This window comes from Rhinatrema bivittatum, chromosome 7 (assembly GCF_901001135.1).
Source record: "Rhinatrema bivittatum chromosome 7, aRhiBiv1.1, whole genome shotgun sequence".
Taxonomy (NCBI): Eukaryota; Metazoa; Chordata; class Amphibia; order Gymnophiona; family Rhinatrematidae; genus Rhinatrema; species Rhinatrema bivittatum.
Genome location: NC_042621.1, coordinates 93741267 through 93767055, shown reverse-complemented (window position 1 = coordinate 93767055; position 25789 = coordinate 93741267). Strand labels below are relative to the sequence as shown.

The following is a 25789-nucleotide window of genomic DNA, read 5'->3' as shown; positions in this document are numbered from 1 at the left end:
TTATGCAAAAGGTTGAGCCCACATTTTAATTCGTTTGTGCACTTTTTAACTCCTGATTCATTAGTATACCATTTGCTTACAGCCTTTTTTAATATGTGAGCTAACAACTATGCTGAATTTCAGCACAGTTTTACTGTGTTCCTTCTTAGAGACAGGGAGATCCCAATTATAAGTGTATTGAGATAGGAGACATTACATAAAAACCTCAATATTAGTATGTTATAATTATTTTCATCATTGTACGTTAGTTCACGTTAAGCAAGTCTTTCAGAATTTATTTTTTGTCTTGGCAAATTGTTATAGATTATAGTATCCATGTGTTTCATATTTCTCTGAAACAAGTGAATTTAATTAGATTTGTGTAACTTTAAGCCCTCCACATCCAAACTCTATGTACTTTACAGCCCCTAGTTTTGGATTGAAATTCCTTTTTTTTTTCCCAGACAATCACAGCACTTTGCCCAATGAATGGCAATCGATTTGGTTATGCCCTCTCTAATGGTACTGTTGGTGTATACGACAGAACAGTGCGATACTGGAGGATTAAAGTAAGTACAAGGACAATCCAGTAGTTTCAGAAAAAGAAAGAATGTGTGCCTCTGAGGCTTGGATATTTCTTTTGAGCAATAAGAGAAAATCTGCTTCAAGGAGTATGTGTAGAGCACTTTTATCCCAGGACAAGCAGGATATAGTCCTCACATATTGGTGACATCACTGGACGGAACCCTATCGCGGAAAGCTTTCTGTCAAAGTTTGACTGGCACACTGAGCCAACTAAGCATGCCCAGCATGCCATGATCCCTCGAGCCACAGGGGTCCTCCTTCAGTCTTCTTTTTTCCGCGCTGCTATTAGCCTCGCGATGAAGGAGCCCTGTGTGGTAATTTCCACACACTATTTTTTCTTAACGGAAAAAGTTACAAGTTTTTCAAAGTTATCCCCTCCATAGGGGTCTCCCTTTTTCCACCGTCCAGTGAGTACATTTTTCCGGTTGATACCGTTATTTCGAATATTTTAGTCAGAAGACTGTCGATGGCTGTCCGGCCTTCAAAATGGCTACCGGGTTTAAGAAATGCCCGAATTGTCTTTGCACCATGTCCATTACGGACCCACATGTCGAAAATTTGTTGTGTTTGGGCGAGAAACATGATGTATCGACATGCCCTCAGTGTGCTGAGATGACAGCAAAAGGCAGACGGGCTCCAGCCCGTCTGCCAGCATCTTCTCCAGCCCGTCTCCGGCTGGAGAAGATATTCGGCTCCGGCTGGAGCAGCAAAAAAGTTAGTATTTAAGACACGACGACGTCCCGATGAAGCTGGTGACCGTTCACTCCGACTCCTCAGTCGTCTATAAAATCCACCTCGGTACTCGAGAAAAAGGGCAACGAGCATCGGGAGAAACATTGGCACCGGCATCAAAGAGCTCTGGAATCAATGTCCAGGGGGCAATCGATACCTATCGAGCCAACTCCGAAAAAACCTTGGATAGAGGAGTCATCTGTACCATCAATGCCTATCACTCCCAGGCGATCCCCACCGGTTCAGTGCCGGGTACCGTGCCACCACAGGGATCTGTGGAAGGGCCAGTTCCACCTTCACTGCCACCCCCTTTAGCTGCTCTGACTTCACCAGCTATAAGGGCGGAACTGGACGGTTTCATCCGCCAGGCGGTTAAAGAAGCTTTACGGGAGATTCCATCAATGCCATTGCCAGCACCGGCACCGATTCCATCACCAGTTCCGATTCCATCGCCGGCACCAATGCAATCACCGATGCCGATTCCATCACCAGCACCGATACCCGCACCAACACCAATGCTGGACTTGACACTATTGGCGCCGTTACTCGCCAAGCTAGATGCTCTTCTCGGTGCCATTCCAGTTCAATCTCTCCCACTAGGATCAAAAACTCCGCTTCCCAGTCCTAGCGACGATGATGTCTCGAAGAGTTTACCGATGCCTGAACCAATACCAGGATCGCGGGCATATCACATCCGAGGCCTTCTTTTTCTCCATTGCTTCCATTGATACCACCGATGAAACCGTCGATGCCTTCGATGCTACCATCCCACCCTCACTCCATGCCACCTCGACGACCTTCAGACACCTGGGATGAGGGAGACACCGATAATTCATCGGAGGATATTTTATCGGATCCTTCCCCTCCGGAAGAGAGGAGGAAGTCCCCTCCAGAGGACCTCTCTTTTTCCAACTTTGTAAGAGAGATGGCTGATACCATTCCTTTTCAGTTAGCGACAGAGGAGGACACCAGATAAATAGCCCTAGAGGTTTTACAGTTTGTGGATCCTCCTAAAGAAGTTCTGGCAATCCCTGTACATGAAGTACTCGTGGATCTCCAGCACAGACTATGGGAACACCTTAGTACCATACCACCAGTAAACAAGCGGACTGACGCCACTTACCTGGTGCAACATATTCCAGGTTTTCAGAAAACCCAGTTTCCACACCAGTCTGTGGTGGTGGAGTCAGCCGAAAAGAAATCGAAGAGAATCCAACCACACTCATCTATGCCACCTGGGAAGGATCAAAAGTTTCTGGACACCCATGGCCGAAAAATGTTTCAAGGGTCCATGCTGGTTTCCAGAATTGCGTCATACCAGTTATATATGACTCAATATCAGCGCAATTTGTGGAAGCAGACGCAAAAGCTGTCAGATTCACTTCCTCAGCAGTTCCAAGATTCCTTCAATAATATCATTTATAAAGGCTTAGAAGCTGGGAAACATGTGGTCCATGCAGCCTATGACAGTGTCGAAGCATTGTCCAGAATGGCTGCAACAGAAATCAGTGCTCGTAGATGGGCCTGGCTGAAAGCTTTGGACTTTCGGTCAGAAATTCAGGAAAGATTGGCGGACTTTCCTTGTGCAGGAGACAATCTCTTTGGAGAGAAAGTACGGAATGCTGTAACACAGCTGAAAGAACATTCGGAGACTCTACATCAACTCTCTTCTGTTCCACCAGAGTCACAATCGTCTGCACATCGACCAGCCAGGAAAGACTCCAGAAAGCCCTATTATCGATCACAGAGATACTACCCCCCAGCAACCCGTGGCAGACCGTCCAGACCAGCCCAGAGAGGCCAAGCTAGACATCCAAGAGCACCTAGAACCCAACCTCCTCCTCAGACAGGCCCTGCATCAGGATTTTGAAATCCTTCCAGAGGACAGCAGCCTCTCCAGCAACCCAACCCCAAAACTTCCTGTAGGAGGTCGGATCTCATGTTTTCTCCCCAATTGGTCGCACATCACCTCCGATCAATGGGCACTCTCCCTCATATCTCAAGGTTACCATCTGGATTTCTCAATGTAGCAAACAACACCCAACCAAACTTGTTTTGGGTACCACAAAATCATTCCTCACTTCTGCAAACAGAATTATCCACCCTCCTGAGCGCCAGGGCCGTGGAACCAGTTCCCCGACCTTAGCAGGGCAGAGGATTTTACTCCCACTATTACCTCATTCCAAAGAAAACAGGAGGTTTACAACCCATCTTAGATCTTTGAAAACTCAACAAATTTCTACGGAAAGAAAAGTTCAGGATGGTATCCTTAGGCACCATGCTTCCCCTACTTCAAACAGGAGATTGGCTCTGTTCTTTGGATCTTCAAGACGCTTACACTCACATTCCAATATTTCCCCCTCATCGCAAGTTCCTGCGTTTCCTAATGGGTCACAAACATTTTCAGTACCGGGTGTTGCCATTCAGACTTGCCTCAGCACCAAGAATGTTCACAAAATGCCTAGCTGTGGCAGCGGCCCATCTACGCAAGGAGAGCATACATGTATTCCCTTATCTCGACGACTGGCTTATCAAGTCACTCAAGGCAAGGAGCTCTCGACTCCCTCAAACGCACAATCAATCTGCTTCACTCATTGGGATTTTTAATCAATTACAAAAAGTCCCATCTTCTACCATCTTGCACTCTACAATTCATCGGAGCAGAATTGAACACAACCGTATCCAAGGCCTTCCTCCCAAAGGACTGCATAGAGACTCTGTCCACTTTAGTGAGCTCTCTGCACACAAACCGAACAGCAACTGCCCATCAGTTCCTCATTCTGCTAGGTCACATGGCTTCTATGGTTCATGTCACCCCTATGGCCATATTAGCCATGAGAGTAACACAGTGGACTTTGAGATCACAGTGGCTCCAAGCCATTCAACCACTGTCGTCTCCAATTCACATAACCCACCAGTTACGTTCATCGCTCCTCTGGTGGATGAACCCAAACAACTTGCTAACAGGTCTACCGTTTCAGCAACCAGTTCCACAAGTGACCTTATCTACAGATGCATCCACCTTAGGTTGGGGAGCTCGTGTAGACAATCTTCAGACTCAAGGTACTTGGACAAAACTCGAAGCAACTTTTCAAATCAACTTCCTGGAGCTTCGAGCTATACGTTATGCGCTTTATGCGTTCAAGGACTGCTTTTCACACAAGACTGTTCTAATACAAACAGACAACACTGTTGCCATCTGGTACCTGAACAAACAAGGAGGCATGGGCTCTTATCTCCTCTGCCAAGAAGCCACGCAGATTTGGGATTGGGCCCTCACACATTCCATGTTTCTCTGGGCCACTTATCTAGCAGGCATACAAAACATAGTTGCAAATCACCTCAGTCGTCAGTTCCAACCCCACGAGTGGTCCCTGGATCCTTTCATAGTGACCAAGATATTCCAATGTTGGGGTCATCCAACAATGAACCATTTTGCATCCGAGCTGAATCACAAAGTGGACAAATTCTGCTCCCTGCACAAACAGAGAAACCAGTTAGCCAGGGACGCCTTTGCTCGCCCCTGGAACTCAGGTCTTCTATATGCGTATCCCCCGATACCGCTAATAATCAAAACACTAGTGAAGCTACAACAGGACAAAGGGTCAATGATACTCATAGCCCCGCATTGGCCTCGACAAGTATGGTTTCCCGTCGATAGCAGGGCTGAATTAGCCATGCTGTCAGGGGATCTGTCAGTCAGGTCCGGGATTCGGAGCTTGTCAAAGCAGAGATCAGAGCTTTGCTCTCTGCGGCTGCACTTGTGTTCCCGCGCAGGAAAGTAACGGAATCTCCTCAGTCTGTTCTTTCCGCGCACGGGATCACACGTGGAGCTGTTCTTCTCCTCAGCGTTAATATAATCAAACATGTCAAAATCGGGGTTTAAACCCTGTAATTGCGGCAAGGTAATGTCGGTCACGGATGGCCATGACCAATGTTACTGATGCCTAGGACCAGATCACAATTGGGAAGATTGTGAATTTTGCTCAAGGATGTCACCCAGAGCATTGAAGCAAAGGGCCTACAGGCTTCAAGAACTTTTTGCCTCCCCGGAGCCATTGGAGGCTTATTCGTCGCCTGGCCCTGCTATTTTATCGGCTCCCTCAAAAAAGAGGGCATCATCGTGGGATCCTCAGTCCTCCAATCTTGGAGGTAAGGAGATGACAAGCCGACAAAGGCCATCAGATTTTCAGAAATCCATAGTGCCAAACTCGCTGGCGCAGGACACATTGGCACCAAAAATCTCGGCGCCGAAAACTTCTGCGCCTAAGGCGCCTTATGCGCATACAGAAGTGTCGGCGCATAACACTTCGGCGCCTGAAGAAGTATCGGCACACAACAGTTCTATGCGCATGGCGCCGAAGACACTTGTGCACACGACGCCGAAGGACCCTGCGTGCACGGCGCAGAAGATTTCTGCGTGCAGGGCGCCGAAGACATCGGCGCACAAGGCACTAAAGCAGTCCGTGCGCACAACCAAAGGAAAACCTACGCGCACGGCGCCGTCGACATCTGCGCGCATGGCGCCAACACCACCTGTGCGCCCGGCACCATCCATATCTATGCGCACGGTACCGGAGACATCGGCGCCGATCACTCTTGCGCGCATGGAAACAGAAAGATATACGCACAAGTCTAGATCCGCGCATAAATCCAAATCCACGCATAAGACACATGAGCACCTATCTCATGTATTACAAAATGAGTTGAAACGAAGACGTGGACCCTCTCACAGGTCTTCTTCAGCCCCTCCATCAGCACCTCGTTCCGGTACTTCCCTTTCTTCGAGAGATAATTCGACAGAGTTTACAGTAAAACATAGAAAACGATCACTGTCTTCACGGAGAAGTCATACAGACTCGTCGTCACACTATTATCATAAGCACTCACGACACTCCCACCACAAAAAGTCGACAAAGAGGAGTGCAACATGGGAAGAAAGCCCTTCGACTTCTAAATCATCTCCTATACTAACTTCACATACCTTCTCTCACAGAGAGGTAATACAAGTTGCTTCCTCTACCGCTTCTACAGCTTCAGAGGATTCGAGGGACATCATATGTGACGAAAAACGGAAAGACGATAAAGTATACACTACTTTACCTCAAAACACACCAATGCACCCTAAAGCAGGTGGGTCACAAGAACCAGATAATCGTACAATAATGCCCCCTCGTACAAAAGAGGCATTTTATCAATTGTCCCAATCCTTGCTCATTACAAATGTTGCTTGACTACCGTCTATATCTCTCTGATGCTGGTCATAAGAACAACACAGTTAGGGCTCACCTTAGTGCAATTGGCACATATGATTACCATGTAGAATGTAAGTCCATCCAGCCTTTAGTTGAACACTTCATGTGGGGTCTGCTTTATTTGAAGCCTGCTTTAAGTCCTCCTTTTGTATCATGGGACCTCAACATAGTCTTATGTCAACTGATGAAAGCTCCATTTGAGCCACTGCACTCCTGTGACCTGAAGTACTGACTTGGAAGATTGTATTTTTGGTGGTGGTCACTTCAGAATGCAGAGGCAGTGAGCTTCAGGTCTCAGTCACTTATCTACCTTACACAAAATGTTTCCATGATAGGATGGTCTTGTATACACACCCTAAGTTTCTGTCTATAGTGGTGTTGGACATCTTGACCATCAATCACCCTTCCAATATTTTTTCCCAGGCCTCATGCTCACCAAGGTGAACTAACCCTGCACAGTTTGGACTGTAAGAGAGCCTTAGCCTTTTATCTGGAGCCCAGCTTTTTGTTTCTTTTGTTCAGAGAAAGCTGGAAATCACCATTGCCAAACAGATGCTCTCTAATTGGCTAGCAGATTGCATCTCCTTCTGTTATGCCCAAGCGGGGAGGAAAGAGCAGGAGGGAGAAAGGGTCTGTAGGTGGTAGAAGGAGGGGCAGGAGGGAGGGCACTTGGGAGGTGGGGAGTTGCACTCATGAAGGGGGACATAAAGGGAGGGCAGGAGGGAGAGCGCAGTTTATACCAGAAACCATTCCTTATTTAATATTAAATTTTATACATTACAGATGATTCTGGTGTGCATATTATTTGTTTAACATTAATCAGTTTTCCGTATGGCATTTAACTGCATGTAAAAATTAAAGAGATGCATAGAAAAATAGAAATGATGGCAGAAAAGGACCATATGATCCACCCAGTCTGCCCAGCAAGCTTATGCCAGTATCTGCTGCACTGTACAGGTTACCCCCATGCTTATCAGTTTCCCAGATCATAAAAATCAGGGCCCTCAGTTGCTGTTTGAATCCAATTTCCCTTAACCGTTGCTGTGGAAGAAGAGAGCAATGTTGGAGTTGCATCAAAAGTATCAGGCTTATCAATTAAAGTTAGCAAGCACCACATCAGCAAGTTACCCCCATGTTTATTTGTTCCTCAGACCACAAGCAACCGAGCTGCGGCCAGCATTCAATCAAACTTGTAGAAACCCAACACAAATGGTGGAATAAAGTGATACAGTCCCAAGCTTTAAATAAGTGTATAAATGCAAAGTTTCTTTTATTCAAAAGGTGGCAACTCCATTGTATATAATAAACACGATCTTTCATGCACACGGGGTCCCCCGACACGGACCCGTGTTTCGCCAGCGGCTGCGTCGGGAGGGATGCCCACAATTTTTACAGGAAATTCTAAAAGTAATTACAAAGGACTGTATGAGAAAACATGGTATCGGTACAGAATAAATACAATTGAACTATGCACGCCTAAGTTTTACCTTAGACGGAGTTCATAAGTTCCGGGCATGGAGCGCGCTTAAACAAGGATTAGAACAAACTTAAAAGCTGTCAAAACTCGCGCCAACCAGATTTCACAGACCAATCAGAATAGAGAAACGACCAGCCAATCACAGGTAAGAGGGTGACAGCTGCATCCTATCAGAATCAAGTAAAGTAGAACCATTCGATTTCTTTGTTAAGGCCCTTCGGTATAACACAATCTAAACGATGTATCCATCTTTGTTCACCTTTGCTCAACACTACCGTTAGGAGCAAGAATCTTCTACAGACAGTACATTTTGACAGTGTGTGGTAAGAAACATTTTGAAATGAATAAACAACTTTCTGTTTAATAGCCACAGATTGCAAAAAAAACAAACAAACCCCAAAACATACAAGCAGCCCTTAGCTGGGGAGTCCCTTCATTTGTGGCTCGTATGTTATGCTTGACCACAGAGAAAGTGGAGTTGCTTACCTGTAATAGGTGTTCTCCATGAACAACAGAACAGCCACATAATCCCTCCCCTGAAGACTAGAGAACAGACTAAGGAGGGGTACACAGAGACTGTAGCATGAGAAGATACACAAAAACGCTTCTGGGCTAGGAGAGAGTGATGGCTGACTTGGCACTGTCAGACATGTTACCCCTATCTTGTCTGGCTGTTTGTTCTGTCCACGGAGAATACCTGTAATAAGTAAGCAATTTCACTTTACTGCTAGTTATTATGTATGTAGAGCCTTCAATGTACACAGCATCAAATAAAGTAATTTGCATAGTTCTAAAGCTCCCACCCTAAAAATCCTCCAGTCTGTTTGAGCAGAGGGGGAGGTTTAATGAGTGATAGACAGAGGAACTGAGCTGGGGTTTTCAGTTTCCCACCTCTGTGTTATGCAGTGCTGTGCTGCCCTGCCAGTTGTCAACATCTTAGTGATTGAAAAAAAAAAATGAAAAAATGAAAAAAGAGAGCCCCAGTGGGAAAACTATTTGAAAGAATGAATTGGTGTTCAAAAGAATTTTTTCTTTTGTTAAACCAACGACAAATTCTTGCTCCAAAAATAAATTATATCTTTTAATAATAGAATAAAAAAAATATGAAAAACACATGACAAATAATGAAATACAATGGATAATATAAAAAATTATGAGTACCTGTGCTCTTAGCCATTATATCTTAAAAGCATGTGCTGCTTGTGCAGAAAGCATAGCAGTAACAAGTCATCAACTGATAGAATCACTGCAAGCATTGTGGGCGACAATTTTCAAAACTGTGTGGGCAGATGCAAAGGCCGCCAGTATTTTTCCCCATGTGTACTGGTTCTCAAATGGAAAGTACACCTCTATTTCCCTTTCAAAAATGCCCAAGGAAAAAGTACCTACAGAGATTTGCACCTCTTTTTTCTGCGGGTGTTTTGTCCCAGGAATGCCTTCAACTTAAATCAGGCAAAAGTGTGTGTGTTGTGGCAGAGCATACTTACTTTTGCCCATTTGCAGCATGGGCAGTTTTCAAAAAACCCTTTTACTTGGATTACTGACTTCTGTAAGTCAGTTGTTCTTTGTAAGGTCAATTCTAATACGGATTTGATGGACTTTATGAACACATTACAAGAATAGTTAAAAGAAATCATGAGATCCATATTCAGCTGCTATGTGGCTCGATAAGTTAGCTGGATAAAATTATTCAGCTAACTTTACCTATATATTCAGAGGTGCAGTTGCACCGTTTTATATATATATATATATATATATCAGGGAGAGATAGATAGACAGATAGGTATAGATATATAAAGCTGTCCTAAAGTTATCCAGATAAGTTTATCTAGTTAACATTAGAACAGTTCTACAGGACGACCAGATTTAGCCAGATAACTTCTCTTGCTAACTCAGCTCCTCCAGTTATGCCCTCAAAATGCCTTTAACTTATCCAGCCAGGTAAATGCCCAAATATTCATTTAGCCAAATAACTTCTGAGTTATCCAGCTCAGTGCTTTCGAAAATGGATCTCATTAGTCCATAAAACCTTCCTTGGTTAAAAACCATGAAAAACCAATACTTAGAAACATAGAAACATAGAAATGGCGGCAGAAGAAGACCAAACGGCCCATCCAGTCTGCCCAGCAAGCTTCACATTTTTTTCTCATACTTATCTGTTTCTCTTAGCTCTTTGGTTCTATTTCTCTTCCACCCCCACCATTAATGTAGAGAGCAGTGATGGAGCTGCAACCAAGTGAAATATCAAGCTTGATTAGTTAGGGGTAGTAGGGGTAGTAACCGCCGCAATAAGCAAGCTACACCCATGTTTATTTGTTTTACCCAGACTGTGTTATTCAGCCCTTATTGGTTGTTTTTCTTCTCCCCTGCCGTTGAAGCAGGGAGCTATGCTGGATATGCGTGTAGTATCAGTTTTTCTTCTCCCCTGCCGTTGAAGCAGAGAGCTATGCTGGATATGCGTGAAGTATCAGTTTTTCTTCTCCCCTGCGGTTGAAGCAGGATATGCATTGAAAGTGAAGTATCAGGCTTATTTGGTTTGGGGTAGTAACCGCCGTAACAAGCCAGCTACTCCCCGCTTTGTGAGTGCGAATCCTTTTTTCTTCTCCCCTGCCGTTGAAGCAGAGAGCTATGCTGGATATGCGTGAAGTATCAGTTTTTCTTCTCCCCTGCCGTTGAAGCAGAGAGCTATGCGTGAAGTATCAGTTTTTCTTCTCCCCTGCCGTTGAAGCAGAGAGCTATGCTGGATATGCATTGAAAGTGAAGTATCAGGCTTATTTGGTTTGGGGTAGTAACCGCCGTAACAAGCCAGCTACTCCCCACTTTGTGAGTGCGAATCCTTTTTTCCACATTTCCTCTTGCTGTTGTAGCTTAGAGTGATGTTGGAGTCACAGTAACCATGTGTATGTTTATTGAATAAGGGTATTATCTCCAGGCAGTAGCCGTCATTCTGGCGAGCCACCCACTCTTTATTGACGGCCTCTTGATTTTATGGATCCACAGTGTTTATCCCACGCCCCTTTGAAGTCCTTCACAGTTCTGGTCTTCACCACTTCCTTCGGAAGGGCATTCCAGGCATCCACCACCCTCTCCGTGAAGAAATACTTCCTGACATTGGTTCTGAATCTTCCTCCCTGGAGCTTCAAATCGTGACCCCTGGTTCTGCTGATTTTTTTCCTATGGAAAAGGTTTGTCGTTGTCATTGGATCATTAAAACCTTTCAAGTATCTGAAAGTCTGTATCATATCACCTCTGCTCCTCCTTTCCTCCAGGGTGTACATATTTGGATTCTTCAATCTCTCCTCATAAGTCATTTGATGAAGACCTTCCACCTTTTTGGTCACCCTTCTCTGGACCGCCTCCATCTTGTCTCTGTCTCTTCGGAGATACGGTCTCCAGAACTGAACACAATACTCCAGGTGAGGTCTCACCAAGGACCTGTACAAGGGGATAATCACTTCCCTTTTCTTACTCGATATTCCTCTCTCTATGCAGCCCAGCATTCTTCTGGCTTTAGCTATCGCCTTGTCACATTGTTTCGCCAACTTCAGATCATTAGACACCATCACCCCAAGGTCTCTCTCCTGCTCCGTGCACATCAGCCTTTCTCCCCCCATCGAATACAGTTCATTCGGATTTCCACTCCCCATATGCATGACTTTGCACTTCTTGGCATTGAATGTCAGCTGCCATGTCTTCGACCACTCTTCCATCTTCCTTAAATCCCGTCTCATTCTCTCCACTCCTTCCGGCGTGTCCACTCTGTTGCAGATCTTAGTGTCATCCGCAAAAAGACATACCTTACCTTCTATCCCTTCCGCAATGTCGCTCACAAAGATATTGAAAAGGACCGGTCCCAACACCGATCCCTGCGGTACACCGCTTAAAACCGCTCTCTCTTCAGAGAGAGTTCCATTTACCATCACACATTGTCTTCTGTCCGTCAACCAGTTTGCAATCCAGGCCACCACCTCGGCACTCACTCCTAAGCTTCTCATTTTATTCACCAGTCTCCTGTGCGGGACAGTGTCAAAAGCTTTGCTGAAATCCAAGTAGATGACATCGAGTGCTCTTCCTCGATCCAATTCCTTGGTTACCCAGTCAAAAAAGTCAATCAGATTTGTCTGACAGGATCTTCCAATGGTGAATCCATGCTGCCTCTGGTCCAGCAATTCTCCCGACTGTAGATAGTTCACTATTCTCTCTTTCAACAGTGACTCCATTACTTTTCCCACCACTGAAGTGAGGCTAACCGGTCTGTAGTTACCAGCCTCTTCTCTGTTCCCACTCTTGTGAAGCGGGACCACCACCGCTCTCCTCCAATCATTCGGCACCACTTCCGTTTCTAGGGATCTATTGAATAGGTCACACAGCGGACCTGCCAGCACATCTCTGAGCTCCCTCAGTATTCTGGGATGAACTTCATCAGGCCCCATGGCTTTGTCCACTTTCAGTTTCACCAGCTCTTCCCATACATTTTCTACTGTAAATGGAGTTACATCTACTCCATTCCCCTCCAGTTTCTTGTTAACTAGTGTCGGTCCTTCTCCAGGGTCCTCTTTAGTGAACACAGAACTGAAGTATTCATTTAATATTTCTGCCATTTCTTCGTCTCTCTCCACGCATTGATCCTTTCCACCTTTCAATTTCACTATACCATTTTGAACTTTTCTCTTTTCACTGATATATCTGAAAAATGTTTTGTTACCACTCTTTACCTCTTTGGCAATCCTCTCTTCCGCTTGACTTTTTGCAATCTTGATTAATTTCTTCGTCTCCCTCAGTTCTACCAGATATTCTTCTTTGTGTTCCTCCTTTTGGGATCTTTTATATTTCTTGAATGCTGTTCTTTTAGCCTTTATTTTGTCAGCCACCTCCTTTGAGAACCAGATAGGTTTCATTTTCTTTTGCTTTTCTTTACTTTTCTAACATATAGATTAGTTGCCTTGGTGATTGCTCCTTTTAGATTGGTCCACTGTTGATCCACATCTCTCTCGTTTTCCCAGCCTTTTAGTTCTTCCTCCAGGTACTTCCCCATTTCATCAAAGTCTGTGTTTTTGAACATCAAAACTTGGGTTTTTGTGCTTCTTTTCCGTGTCCTTTTTGTGATATTAAACCATACCGTTTGATGATCACTGGTGCTGAGGTGGGCACCCACCTGGACGTCTGAGACATTATCTCCATTAGTGAGCACTAAGTCGAGTATAGCTCCTTCTCTCGTGGGTTCCATTACCATTTGTTTGAATAAAGCTACTTGCAGGGCATCTACTATTTCTCTACTATTTTTAGATTCTGCAGATGGGATTCTCCAGTCTACATCCAACATCTCCAGTCTACTTATCCAACATCTCATAGGGAACTGGCTAAAAAGCTCCAAGATCTTGCTGCAAAAGTAATTTCATCTACTTTTGCAGGGAGATCTTGGAGCTTTTTAGCTAATTTCCTATGTTTTTAATTAATTGAGGGATGTTTTAAGGTCAAGATCCATCAAATCGGTAGTAAAATTGAACTTTAGATTAGACTTTGTATAATTTTCAGTGATTATATCAGTTCATGATTCACTTCTGCTGTGCTTTCTGCAAAAGCAGTGAATGCTAACAAATAATGGATATGAACACAAATACCAATAATTATTAAGAATATTTTTTAATAATCATCAGATTTCATTGTTTTTCTTGTGCTTGTAATTTTTGATTCAATGGCTTCTTAATGATGACATACTGAGAAAGAAAAATCTTCAGCTTATCTGGTTAATGTTGGTTAATACAATGAACTAAGGAATGCCAATATTATCTCTCACATATAATAGATATACAATCAAAAAGGAGAGAATCTAAATACTCTTTAATTAATTTAATTAATGTACACAATATTATAAATTCCTTAATAAGTGATTAATACATTCAGAAACATATTATACAAATTTAATACAAGCGTATTCATTTACAAATACAATTATCCTTATTGCTGAATCCTTCCATAAAAACCCTTAAAATATGAAAATTGGTTCTTACCTGCTAATTTTCGTTCCTGTAATATCACAGATCAGTCCAGAAAAGTGGGTTGTGTATCCCTACCAGCAGGTGGAGTCAGAGAACAATTAGAACTTTTGGCACTGCTACATAACGAGAGTGCCACCTGCAGTCACTCAGTATTGACCTGTACCCAAGCCCATGCTAACAGAACTAAATAACGAAGGGTAGCATCCAACCAAATTTCCGGACTACCACTTTGCCACTGGCAAAAACCAGACCGAACAGCTGCTAAAAACTGCTCCATGAATCATGTCTGCAAAAAAGGAGCTTCAACAATAAAAAACTTAAGCAGGTTCTGACCAAGACAGTCTTTTGGTATCTGAAGAAAGGGGTGGGCCTCTAGACTGATCTGTGATATTACAGGAACGAAAATTAGCAGGTAAGAACCAATTTTCATTTCCTGAACATACCCAGATCAGTCCAGAAAAGTGGGATGTACCCAAGCCACCCTATACTGGGCGGGAACCCGAAAGACTCGCAGAACACTCTCACCAAAGGACGATTCATCAGAAGCCTTAACGTCCAGTCAGTAATGCTTAGTGAAATTGTGTAAAGAGGACCACACAGCCGCCCTACAGATCTCCTAAGGCAACAGTAATTGACACTCTGCCCAGGACGTAGCCTGGGCTCTGGTGGAATGAGCTCTGAGACCCAAAGGAACTTGACTACCTCGGGCAATGTATGCCGAAGCAATGGCTTCCTTAACCCAACGCGATATGGTTGCTTAGGGCCCCCGAAGAGGATGAATACGTGATCGGAACGTCGGAAGATGTTAGTAACCTCCAGGTAACATAAAAGAACGCGGCGCATGTCCAAAAGATGAAGGTCTCTACCCTAAGAGGACTCCCAAGACCACTGCGGAAAACCTGGAAGTTTGACTGTCTGGTTGACATGAAAGGCCGAAACGACCTTCGGGACAAAGGACGGGACCGTACGAAGCGATACCCTATCATCGTAAATTTGAAGAAAAGGATCCCGACACGATAGCACCTGTAATTCCGAAATGCGACGAGCCGAACAAATGGCCACCAAAAACACCGTTTTTAAGGTCAACTCCTTCAGAGAAGCTCTGCGGATAGGCTCAAAAGGGGGTCCACATAGCTCATGAAGTACCAGGTTCAAACTCCAATCCGGACAAACAGAACGGACGGGAGGACGCAAATGTTTAACCCCTTTGAAAAATCGGGAGATATCCAGGTGAAGTGCAAGCGAACGGCCATTAACTCTGCCCCGTAAAGCACCCAAAGCCGCTACCTGTACCCTAAGGGAATTGAACACTAATCCCTTAGCGAGCCCCTGTTGCAGAAAGTCCAGCACCTGAGAGACATCCACAGACTACGGATTGCATGCCCACTCATGACACCGTGACTCAAAAAGCTTCCAGAATCTAACATAAACCATAGAAGTGGCCGGGCGTCGAGCCTGAAGAAGGGAGGAAATGACCTGTTCAGAATAACCCTTCAAGCGTAAACATTGCCTCTCAAAAGCCAAGCCACGAGAGAGAAGTGATCCCCCCGATCCGAAAATATGGGTCCCTGCCGAAGAAGATGCAGCAGATGAGCGAGCTGCAATGGACCTTCTAGAGCCATGCGAACCAAATCCGCGAACCATGGGCGTCGTGGCCATTCCGGTGCTACCAGTACCACCCTGCCCGATGGAATTCTGTTCGACGGAGAAGACGCCCGATGAGGGGCCATGGCGGGAAGGCATAAAACAGAATTCCCGTGGGCCATGGACACACCAGAGGCTCGAGACCCACCGAGCCCTGCTCCTGCCGGCGGCTGAAGAATCGGACTGTCTTCGCATTTGCCTAAGTTGCCATCAGATCTAGTTGTGGCACGCCCCATCTGGCGCAAATTAGGTTCCACGCTTCGGAGGACAGTTCCCACTCTCCTGGTTCGAGTTGCTGTCTGCTGAGGAAGTCCGCCTGCACTGCACGTTCTCCACTCCGGCGACATGAGAAGCGGCAATTCCCTTGAGATGACGCTTCGCCCAGGCAAACAGGAGTCGAGCCTCGAGAGCCACCGCGGGACTTCTTGTCCCTCCTTGACGCAACCATCGTTGCATTGTTGGAGAACACTCGAACTATTTTGCCCTGAATCTAGGGTCGGAATGCTTGTAGAGCAAGTCGAACAGCTCTTGTCTCGAGACAATTGATGGACCAAGGTCGCTCCATTGCGACCATAGCCCTTGGGCTGATCTGTCTGCATACACCACACCCCAACTGGAAAGACTGGCATCTGTGGATATTATTAGCCAATGCAGAGGGTCCAAGTCCACCCCCCCCCCCCCCCACTCCAGATTGTCTCGTGATAGCCACAGTGACAGACTGGCTCTGGATTCTGGCAGAAAAGGCATTGGCACGTGGAACTGTTCCGACACCGGACTCCATCGTGACAAAAGTACATGCTGTAATGGTCATAAGTAAGTGAACGCCCATGGCACTAAGTCCAAGGTGGAAGCCTTGGATCCCAGAACTTGTAGGTGATGCCAGACGGGTGGGATTCTTCCTCCAAAGCAGGGCTTGGACCTGGCTTTGCAACTTTGTTACTCGGTCCACCGCCAGAAACACCTTGTCGCGCAAGGTATCGAACTGTGCTCCCAAGTAAACAAGATCTTGGGTGGGTTGCAAATGACTCTTCTGAACATTAGCGACCCAACCAAGCGCCTGCGAGGTGAGCATCACCATAAGAACAGACCTCTAGCAGTCCTCCCGAGACTTCGCGCAAATCAATCAATCAATCGTCCAGATAAGGATGGACTAAAATCCCTTCCTTGCGATGGAAGGCAGCTACCACCACCATCACGTTGGTGAAAGTTTAAGGAGCTGTGGCTAGGCCAAATGGAAGGGCCCGAAACTGGTAGTGCTGTCCCAAGACCTTGAAGCGCAGAAACCGCTAATGGCTCAACTGGATTGGTATGTGTAGATACGCCTCTGTGAGGTCCAGGGATGCCAGAAACTCTCCTTTTCGGACCACAGCCATTACCGCCCTCAGGGTCTCCATTCGAAAACGAGGGATCCGAAGACAACAGTTTACCTTCTGCAGATTGAGAATGGGGCGAAAGGTTCCCTCCTTTTTGGGAACCACAAAGTAAACAGAGTTCTGGCCACAGCCCTGATGAGCCTCCAGAACGGGGACAATAGCCTTGAGCTCGAGAAGGCGCTGCAGAGTGGCCTGCACCGCCTCTCGCTTGCTGTGGGATGCCACGCGGGACTCCACAAATACTCCCGAACCGGTCGCGAGAACTCTAGAGCGTAGCCGTCTCTGATCACTTCCAGGACCCAGTGATCTGAAGTGATTCTTGCCCATTCCGTGTAAAAGTTGGATAATCTGCCTCCGACAGCTTCTACGACGGAATGGGTGCCCGTGGCTTCATTGGGAGGATTTACTGTTTCCGGCACTGAGGTTTCCATAGTCTCTGCCGGAGTGGCGACCACCACGAAAGGACTGCTGGCGTCCTGGATTCTGTTTGGAAGTAGAAGGCGTGGAATACCTGGCGGTTCGATACTGGCGAGAGTCCCGAAAACTATCCCGAGGCGGAAAAACCTTCTTGGAAGACCTCCTATCTTCTAGCAACATATTGCCCATGGACTCTCCGAGTAGCTTTACCAGCTTATCAAGGTCATCCCCGAACAGAAGTTTGTCTTTAAAGGGGAGGTTACAGAGCTGAGACTTTGAGGACAAATACGCTGCCCAATTCCGCAGTCATGGAAGGTGATGCGCCGCCACCACTGATACCATACTCTGAACTGACGTCCGCATAAGTGATGCCCACCTCTAAACGAGCGGCCTGAAGCGCTCTGCTGCCACTGGAATCAGAGGAGGAGGTGAAATCTTGAACCCAACACAGACACTCCCTCTGCATAAGGCTAGCACAAATTACCACCCGAAGACTTAAGGCAGCTACTTAAAAAACTCGCTTTAGCTAGATCTCAAGTTTGCGGTCTTGCATATCTTTCAGTGCTGCGGTCCCAGCTACTGGGATAGTGGTCTTTTTTAGTGACCGCCGAAACTGCCACATCTACCTTTGGAATTTTCAGAAGATCCAAAACATCCGAGGACATGGGGTAAAGCTTTGCCATAGCCCTGCCCACCTTCAGTCCCGCATCAGGAGTATCCCATTCCCGGGAGACTAGTTTGCGGACCTTTTTAGGTAGCGGAAAGGAAGTTGTCGGACCTCGGATACCATTGAGGACAGGATTAACTCCCTCATTGTTGGACTTCTCCTTAGAAACTTTAAGCCCCAGGATGTCCAAGACCTGTGGAATGAGAGGACGGAGCTCTTCACGCTTGAAAAGGCGGACCATGCTGGGATCATCACCCTCCGCTGGAGGGAGGTCGTCACCATCAATATCATCAGGATCCATGTCGGATCCACGTCGGATCCGGAGTCAGGTCCGGATCTACTCCCGGAACCGTCTCAGAGTCTGCTGCAGCATCTGCACCCGCTCCCGGGTACTGTGGCACTCGGGAGGAATCCCCTGACTGGGGAGAGGGATCCCCTGGACGCTGCTGTGGATCTGAGCTGCGAGCCTTCTTCGTCGGAGGCACTGACAGGATTCCCATATGTCCGAGTCTCTTCGGCACCACCTGCCTCCTAGCCAGGAAGGCTTGGTGCATAAGTAAAATAAATTCTGGGGAAAACTTCTCTGGGTCTCCTGTTTCCTCAGGAGAATGGCGTGGGGTGTCACTGTCCACAATATCATCCCCCACTGGGGCCATAACGGGTGGGGAATCCTCCTCAAGTGAGCTGCGGAGCAACGTTCCCCCCCCCCCCTGAGTGGGGGGTTCGGTCGGCCCCGACAAGCCCTCCATGTCGGAGGAGCAAGCCACGCAAAGGGCAGCTGAGTCCGGTGCCTGCCCGCGCACACCACAAGCACGGCTGGCCAGTGATTTTGTACAAGGGCCCATTAATTTGGCCACGTAGCCACACGGTCTGCCTGAGGGGAGAAAAAACAGCTGTCGTCAAAAAACACGCGCTCCGTCGGCCCGGGAGGCCAAAAGAAAAACAAAACAGTCCCCAGCATAGTAGTGCTGAAACGCGGCGAAAAAAAACGGCGAAATGCGCTGAAAAATACAGGGGCTGAAGGCCCAACTTACCCTCTTCCTCTAGAAATCACCCGGAGCCCTGGGCTAAGAGGGAACACGCTGCTCCTTTTTTGAAATGGCTGCTATCTCTGCACCCCTACCTCAGAAAAGATGTCCGCCGGCTCAGCTCCCCCCCCCCCTTTTTTTTTTTTAAACTTTATGAAACAGCAACAAAGGCAGAAGGAAAAGGAGCAGCTATAGCAGCTTTGGTGTGAAGTAACCAGAAGCCCCTGGCCTTCCACTCCCAAGAACTTGCGGGCGAAACACAGACAGGGGTGTCCAACCCCTCGGATGCCCGGCTTCCAGTGAGGGATGGCCCACGAAAGTGCTTAACACCTCAGGAAGCGCAGCTGAGATAGAAGAAAAAGAAATCCCGAAAAAAATACTAAGTAACTAAAAATCAAATAAAACTAGTCAGACTGCAGGAGTGCATCTCTACCACCTGCTGGAGTCAGAGAAATACTGAGTGACTGCAGGTGGAACTCTTATGTAGCAGTGCCCAAAGTTCTAATTGTTCTCTGACTCCACCTGCTGTTAGGGATACACAACCCACTTTTCTGGACTGATCTGGGTATGTTCAGGAACCAATATTCATACTCACTCATATAATGCGCACCCAACACACAGTTAAAAACCATAAGAAAATGCCATACTGGGTCAGACCAAGGGTCCATCAAGCCCAGCATCCTGTTTCCAACAGTGGCCAATCCAGGCCACAAGAACCTGGCAAGTACCCAAAAACTAAGTCTATTCCATGTAACCATTGCTAATGGCAGTGGCTATTCTCTAAGTGAACTTAATAGCAGGTAATGGACTTCTCCTCCAAGAACTTATCCAATCTTTTTTTAAACACAGCTATACTAACTGCACGAACCACATTCTCTGGCAACAAATTCCAGAGTTTAATTGTGCGTTGAGTAAAAAAGAACTTTCTCCGATTAGTTTTAAATGTGCCCCATGCTAACTTCATGGAGTGCCCCCTAGTCTTTCTACTATCCGAAAGAGTAAATAACCGATTCACATCTACCCGTTCTAGACCTCTCATGATTTTAAACACCTCTATCATATCCCCCCTCAGTCGTCTCTTCTCCAAGCTGAAAAGTCCTAACCTCTTTAGTCTTTCCTCATAGGGGAGTTGTTCCATTCCCTTTATCATTTTGGTAGCCCTTCTCTGTACCTTCTCCATCGCAATTATATCTTTTTTGAGATGCGGCGACCAGAATTGTATACAGTATTCAAGGTGCGGTCTCACCATGGAGCGATATCCTCTAAAGCCTATCTAAAGTTGGTTTTCCTAGCGTGTAGGCTTCCTCAGGGGAAATTATCTCCAACTCAACAGCACATTCCGCATCAAATTAATCTACATCACTTGAAAATCTCATGAATTTCTGTTTAATACCAACATTAATGCTATCCACAAAAATCAATCCTTCTCCCAGTCAGCAATAGATGTTTAATGGAGCTGCCTGCTTCTCATTAGTACTTCCATATTGGTGATAAATTGGGATAAGGAATTTGAATGTATTAATCACTTATTAAGGAGTTTATAATATTGGCTACATTGATTAATTAATTAATTAATTAAAGAGTATTTAGATTCTCTCCTTTTTATTGTATAATGTTGGTTAATGTCAGAAAAAAGTAAAGCATTACTTGAATTTAATAAACCAGTGGGATGCTACCTTTGAGAAAATGCTTTTGATAGTTCTGTGTCTTAGTAAAACCGGATCTTCTATGTAACAAAAAATGTCAGTTTTTCTCTTGAGTTGAAGGTATTCCTGCTTTACATTCTCCAGAAGTTGTGTATTACTTGAGCAATAAGGCACCACAGGGTGTATTTTTATCCAAACATTCTATAAATCTCTAATCTTTGTTCATTCAAAGCATATTTTGCAAAGATCCTTTTTGTTTTTCAGTCCAAAAATCATGCAATGAGTATACATGCCTTTGACCTCAACTCTGATGGAGTACGGGAACTTATCACTGGCTGGTCCAATGGAAAGGTGAGACTTTTGGTTTGTATAAAACTGTTAACACTTTACTGGGCAATCTCAGACTTACAAACTGTTTAGCAAGAAATAGTTTGCATAATAACATAGTAAATGACAGCTGATAAAGGGCAATTGGCCCATCCAGTCTGCCTCATTGTCATCTTGTCTGGTTTGTTACTGCTTTGGGTAGATGATGGCTCAGGTGCATCTATTGATAGAAACAGTTCGCCCGACGGTATGGGCTTACCTGCAAGTGTTCGGTTTGACGGCTGCCACCCTAGAAGTTGTTCCGTGGGCAAAGGCGCATATGCATCCTCTTCAGCACTGCTTGCCCGATGGAGTCCACAGTCTCAGGACTACTCGATATGGCTTCAGTTACCGGTAGAGATCAGCATCCAACTGAAATGGTGATTGCAGGCAGACCATCTAAGGAAGGGAATTTCCTTGCAAGCTAGACTGGCTGGTGCTCACGACAAATGCAAGCCTCCAGGATTGGGGGGCTCACTTTCAGGAGTTGATGGCGCAGGGGTGCTAAAGTGAAGAGGAGTCGCTCTGGAGTATCTATTGTCTGGAAGCGCATGCCGTTTGGTTGGCATGCTTGCGGTTCACCAACCGCCTGCAGGGTGAGGCAGTCTGAGTGATGTCAGACAGTGCGACGACAGTGGCTTACATAATAACCAGGGAGGCACCAAAGGTCAATAAATTTGCAGGAAATAGACCAGCTCATGGTATGGGTGGAGGTACATCTCCAGGAGACCTCTGCCTGCCACATTGCAGGAAAAGACAATGTGAGAGCCAATTTTCTCAGCAGACAAGAGTCTGGATCTAGGAGAATGGGAATTGTCAGACGAAGCGTTCCAGCTCATAGTGGGCTGCTGGGGCCTACCATATCTAGACTTGCTAGCGAAGTCATGTAATGCGAAAGTTCCTTATTTCTTCAGTCGCAGGCAAGATCCAAAATCTCTGGGCATCGATGCTCTAATGAAGGAATGGCCAAAGGGCACGCTTCTGTATGCCTTCCCCCCCATGGCCCTTGTTGGACAGGTTGGTTCGGAGGATCGAAAGGCCTGCAGAGATGGTGCTTCTAGTGCTTCCAACTGGCCCAGAATGCCATGGTATTCAGATCTGCGGAGACTCATGTCCAGCTCTCTTTCCAGTCTCTGCTCCAAAGAGATGTGTTGCGACAGGGGCCTATTCATCACAAGGATCTGACTCAGTTTTGTCTTATAGAATGACTCTTGAAAGGGCTCAGTTGCTGAAGCATGGATATTCCACTGCTGTAATTTCCACCTTTCTTCGAGCTTGGAAGTTCTCAACTTCCTTAGCCTATGTTCAGGTTTGGCAAGTGTTTGAGGCTTGGTGTGAGGAACGAGGGGTTCATCCTCATTCGGTTAAGATCCCACTCATTTTGGACTTTTTGCAGGATGGGTTGATTAAGGGCTTAGCCTTTAATTCCTTGAAGGAAAAGGTGGCAGCTATTGCCTGTTTCCAGGTCCAGATGAATGATGGACCCTTGTCGGATGTGGCCCGATTCTTGAAGGGCGTGAAGCATCTTCGTCCTCCCTTGTGGTTGCCGGTGCCTTTGTGGAGCCTTAATCTGGTTCTGGATTTTCTAGTGGGTCCCACTTTTTGACCACTGCGTACCCTCTTCTTGAGGTTACTTATCTTTAAGAAGGTTTTTCTTCTGGCAATTTGTTCTTCACGTAGAGCTTCCGAACTGCAGGCTCTTTCTTTCTGGGAACCGTTCCTCTGAGTGACTCCAGGGGCAGTCCAGCTGCGAACTGTTGTGTCTTTTTTTTTGCCAAAAATGGTTTCAGACTTTCACTTGCATCAATCGCTTTCTCTACCGATGCTGGGTAGGTAAAGAGATATGGAAGAATATTGTCTGCTGTGGCCCTTGGATGTCAAGCGACATCTTTTGAGGTATTTGGAGATTTCTAGACCTGTTAGGATGTCTTTCCAGCTGTTCGTGCTCCACGGTGGGAGTAAACAGGCTGAGCCAGTATTGCAGGTGTTGCATTCGTGCCTGTTCTCGCCCTCACTCCACCCTCTCTACCTTAGAGGCGATTCCCTTCGGGTCTGTCGGACAGATGCTGCCGTGGCTTCTCCTCGCCGTTCTTCCTGGAATCCCCGGGCTGGCCTGACGCTGCAGATCCGCCATGTTCTTGATGATGTAAGGGGGCGCGTGCGCGCTCCAGAGTTTGTACCGGCAAGGGTGCGAACCTCGGGGGCATCCCCCCATAGTGACGTCATCCGCTTCCACCTTAAAAGGTCTTTGCTTGCAACTATGAATCGAGTTAGCAAGGGAAATTCTTTCTCCGCTGCTCTGCCGCCACCACCTTACCTAGGGGTACCCGCTCCTCGGGGGCCCCGCTCTCTCCTCTTGATTTCAGATTGCTAAGTCGGGATCCGGTACTCGCTCCTCGAGGGCCTATGTCCCTGAATGCTCAGAAGACTCCTTACTACCTGGAAGCGATCGTAGATGTGAAAACAGTGAGTTCTATTACAGATAGGAACCGGTACTCGCTCCACGAGGGCCTATATTCCTAATCTCCGAAGATTCCCTTCTGTCTAAGACGTTATTGCAGGTACGGAGATCGTGAGTCATTATTATTAATTGCAGATAGGAACCGGTACTCTCCCCACGAGGGCCCATGTTCCTAAATCCTTTCTCAACTCTCTTCTATTTATTTATTTATTTATTTATTTATTTATTTATAACTTTTCTATACCGAAGTTCAAATAACAGAGTTAATTATCACTCTGGTTTACATTGCAACCATAAAACAGTGACAAAGTTGTCTTACATAGAACAGGTCTATATCAGAAGCTATCATATATCTATATCTGTGCATTACTATTATAGATTGCAGATAGGAACTGGTACTCGCTCCACGAGGGCCTATGTTCCTAAAACCCTCCAAAAACTCTCTTCTATTCCATAAGCCATCTCATACACAGATATTGTGAGTTCTTATTCCAGACTGCATATAGGAACCAGCACTCGCCTACGGCTCCTGTTCCTGAATATACTGAAGACTCTCTGTTGCATAGAAGCCATGGAGCAATTGGTTCAGGAACCTACAAGAGAGGGAGCTATTTTAGATTTAATTCTTAGTGGAACGCAAGATTTGGTGAAAGAAGTAATGGTGGTGGGGCCACTTGGCAACAGTGATCATAACATGATCAAATTTAAACTAATAACTGGAAGGGGGACAATAAGTAAATCTGCAGCTCTAACACTAAATTTTAAAAAGGGAAACTTTGATAAAATGAGGAAAATAGTTAGAAAAAAATTGAAAGGTGCAGCTGCAAAGGTTAAAAGTGTTCAACAGGCTTGGACATTGTTTAAAAATACAATCCTAGAGGCGCAGTCCATATGTATTCCGCGCATTAAGAAAGGTGGAAGGAAGGTAAAACGATTACCGTCACGGTTAAAAGGTGAGTTGAAAGAGGCTATTTTAGCCAAAAAAACATCCTTCAAAAATTGGAAGAAGGATCCATCTGAAGAAAATAGGATAAAACATAAGCATTGTCAAGGTAAGTGTAAAACATTGATAAGACAGGCGAAGAGAGAATTTGAAATAAAGTTGGCTATAGAGGCAAAAACTCATAATAAAAACATTTTTAAATATATCCAAAGCAAGAAACCTGTGAGGGAGTCGGTTGGACCATTAGATGACAGAGGGGTTAAAGGGGCTCTTAGGGAAGATAAGGCCATTGCAGAAAGACTAAATGAATTCTTTGCCTCCGTGTTTACTAATGAGGATGTTGGGGAGATACCAGTTCTGGAGATGGTTTTCAGGGGTGATGACTCAGACGAACTGAACGAAATCACTGTGAACCTGGAAGATGTAGTAGGCCAGATTGACAAACTAAAGAGTAGCAAATCACCTGGACCGGATGGTATGCATCCTAGGGTTCTGAAGGAACTCAAAAATGAAATTTCTGATCTATTAGTTAATTTAATTTGTAACCTATCATTAAAATCATCCATTGTACCTGAAGACTGGAGGGTTGCCAATGTAACCCCAATATTTAAAAAAGGCTCCAGGGGCGATCCGGGTAATTATAGACCAGTGAGCCTGACTTCAGTGCCGGGAAAAATAGTGGAAACTATTCTCAAGATCAAAATTGTAGAGCATATAGAAAGACATGATTTCATGGGACACAGTCAATATGGATTTACCCAAGGGAAGTCTTGCCTAACAAATCTGCTTCATTTTTTTGAAGGGGTTAATAAACATGTGGATAAAGGTGAACCGGTAGATGTAGTGTATTTGGATTTTCAGAAGGCGTTTGACAAAGTCCCTCATGAGAGGCTTCTACGAAAACTAAAAAGTCATGGGATAGGAGGCGATGTCCTTTTGTGGATTACAAACTGGTTAAAAGACAGGAAACAGAGAGTAGGATTAAATGGTCAATATTCTCAGTGGAAAAGGGTAAACAGTGGAGTACCTCAGGGATCTGTATTGGGACCGGTGCTTTTCAATATATATATAAATGATCTGGAAAGGAATACAACGAGTGAGGTTATCAAATTTGCGGATGATACAAAATTATTCAGAGTAGTTAAATCACAGGCAGACTGTGATACATTACAGGAGGACCTTGCAAGACTGGAAGATTGGGCATCCAAATGGCAGAT

General features: G+C 45.6%; 1 protein-coding gene across 3 annotated transcripts in view; it reads left to right on the top strand.

The window, feature by feature from the left end:
* BBS2 (Bardet-Biedl syndrome 2) overlaps window positions 1-25789 on the top strand; it is a 171956-nt gene that overhangs the window by 49742 nt on the left and 96425 nt on the right. For all 3 annotated transcript variants that reach the window (XM_029608717.1, XM_029608716.1, XM_029608718.1), the window contains exons 7-8: window positions 444-548; window positions 21067-21153. In XM_029608717.1, the coding sequence (XP_029464577.1) occupies window positions 444-548; window positions 21067-21153 (192 nt within the window). The remainder of the gene's footprint in view (window positions 1-443; window positions 549-21066; window positions 21154-25789) is intronic.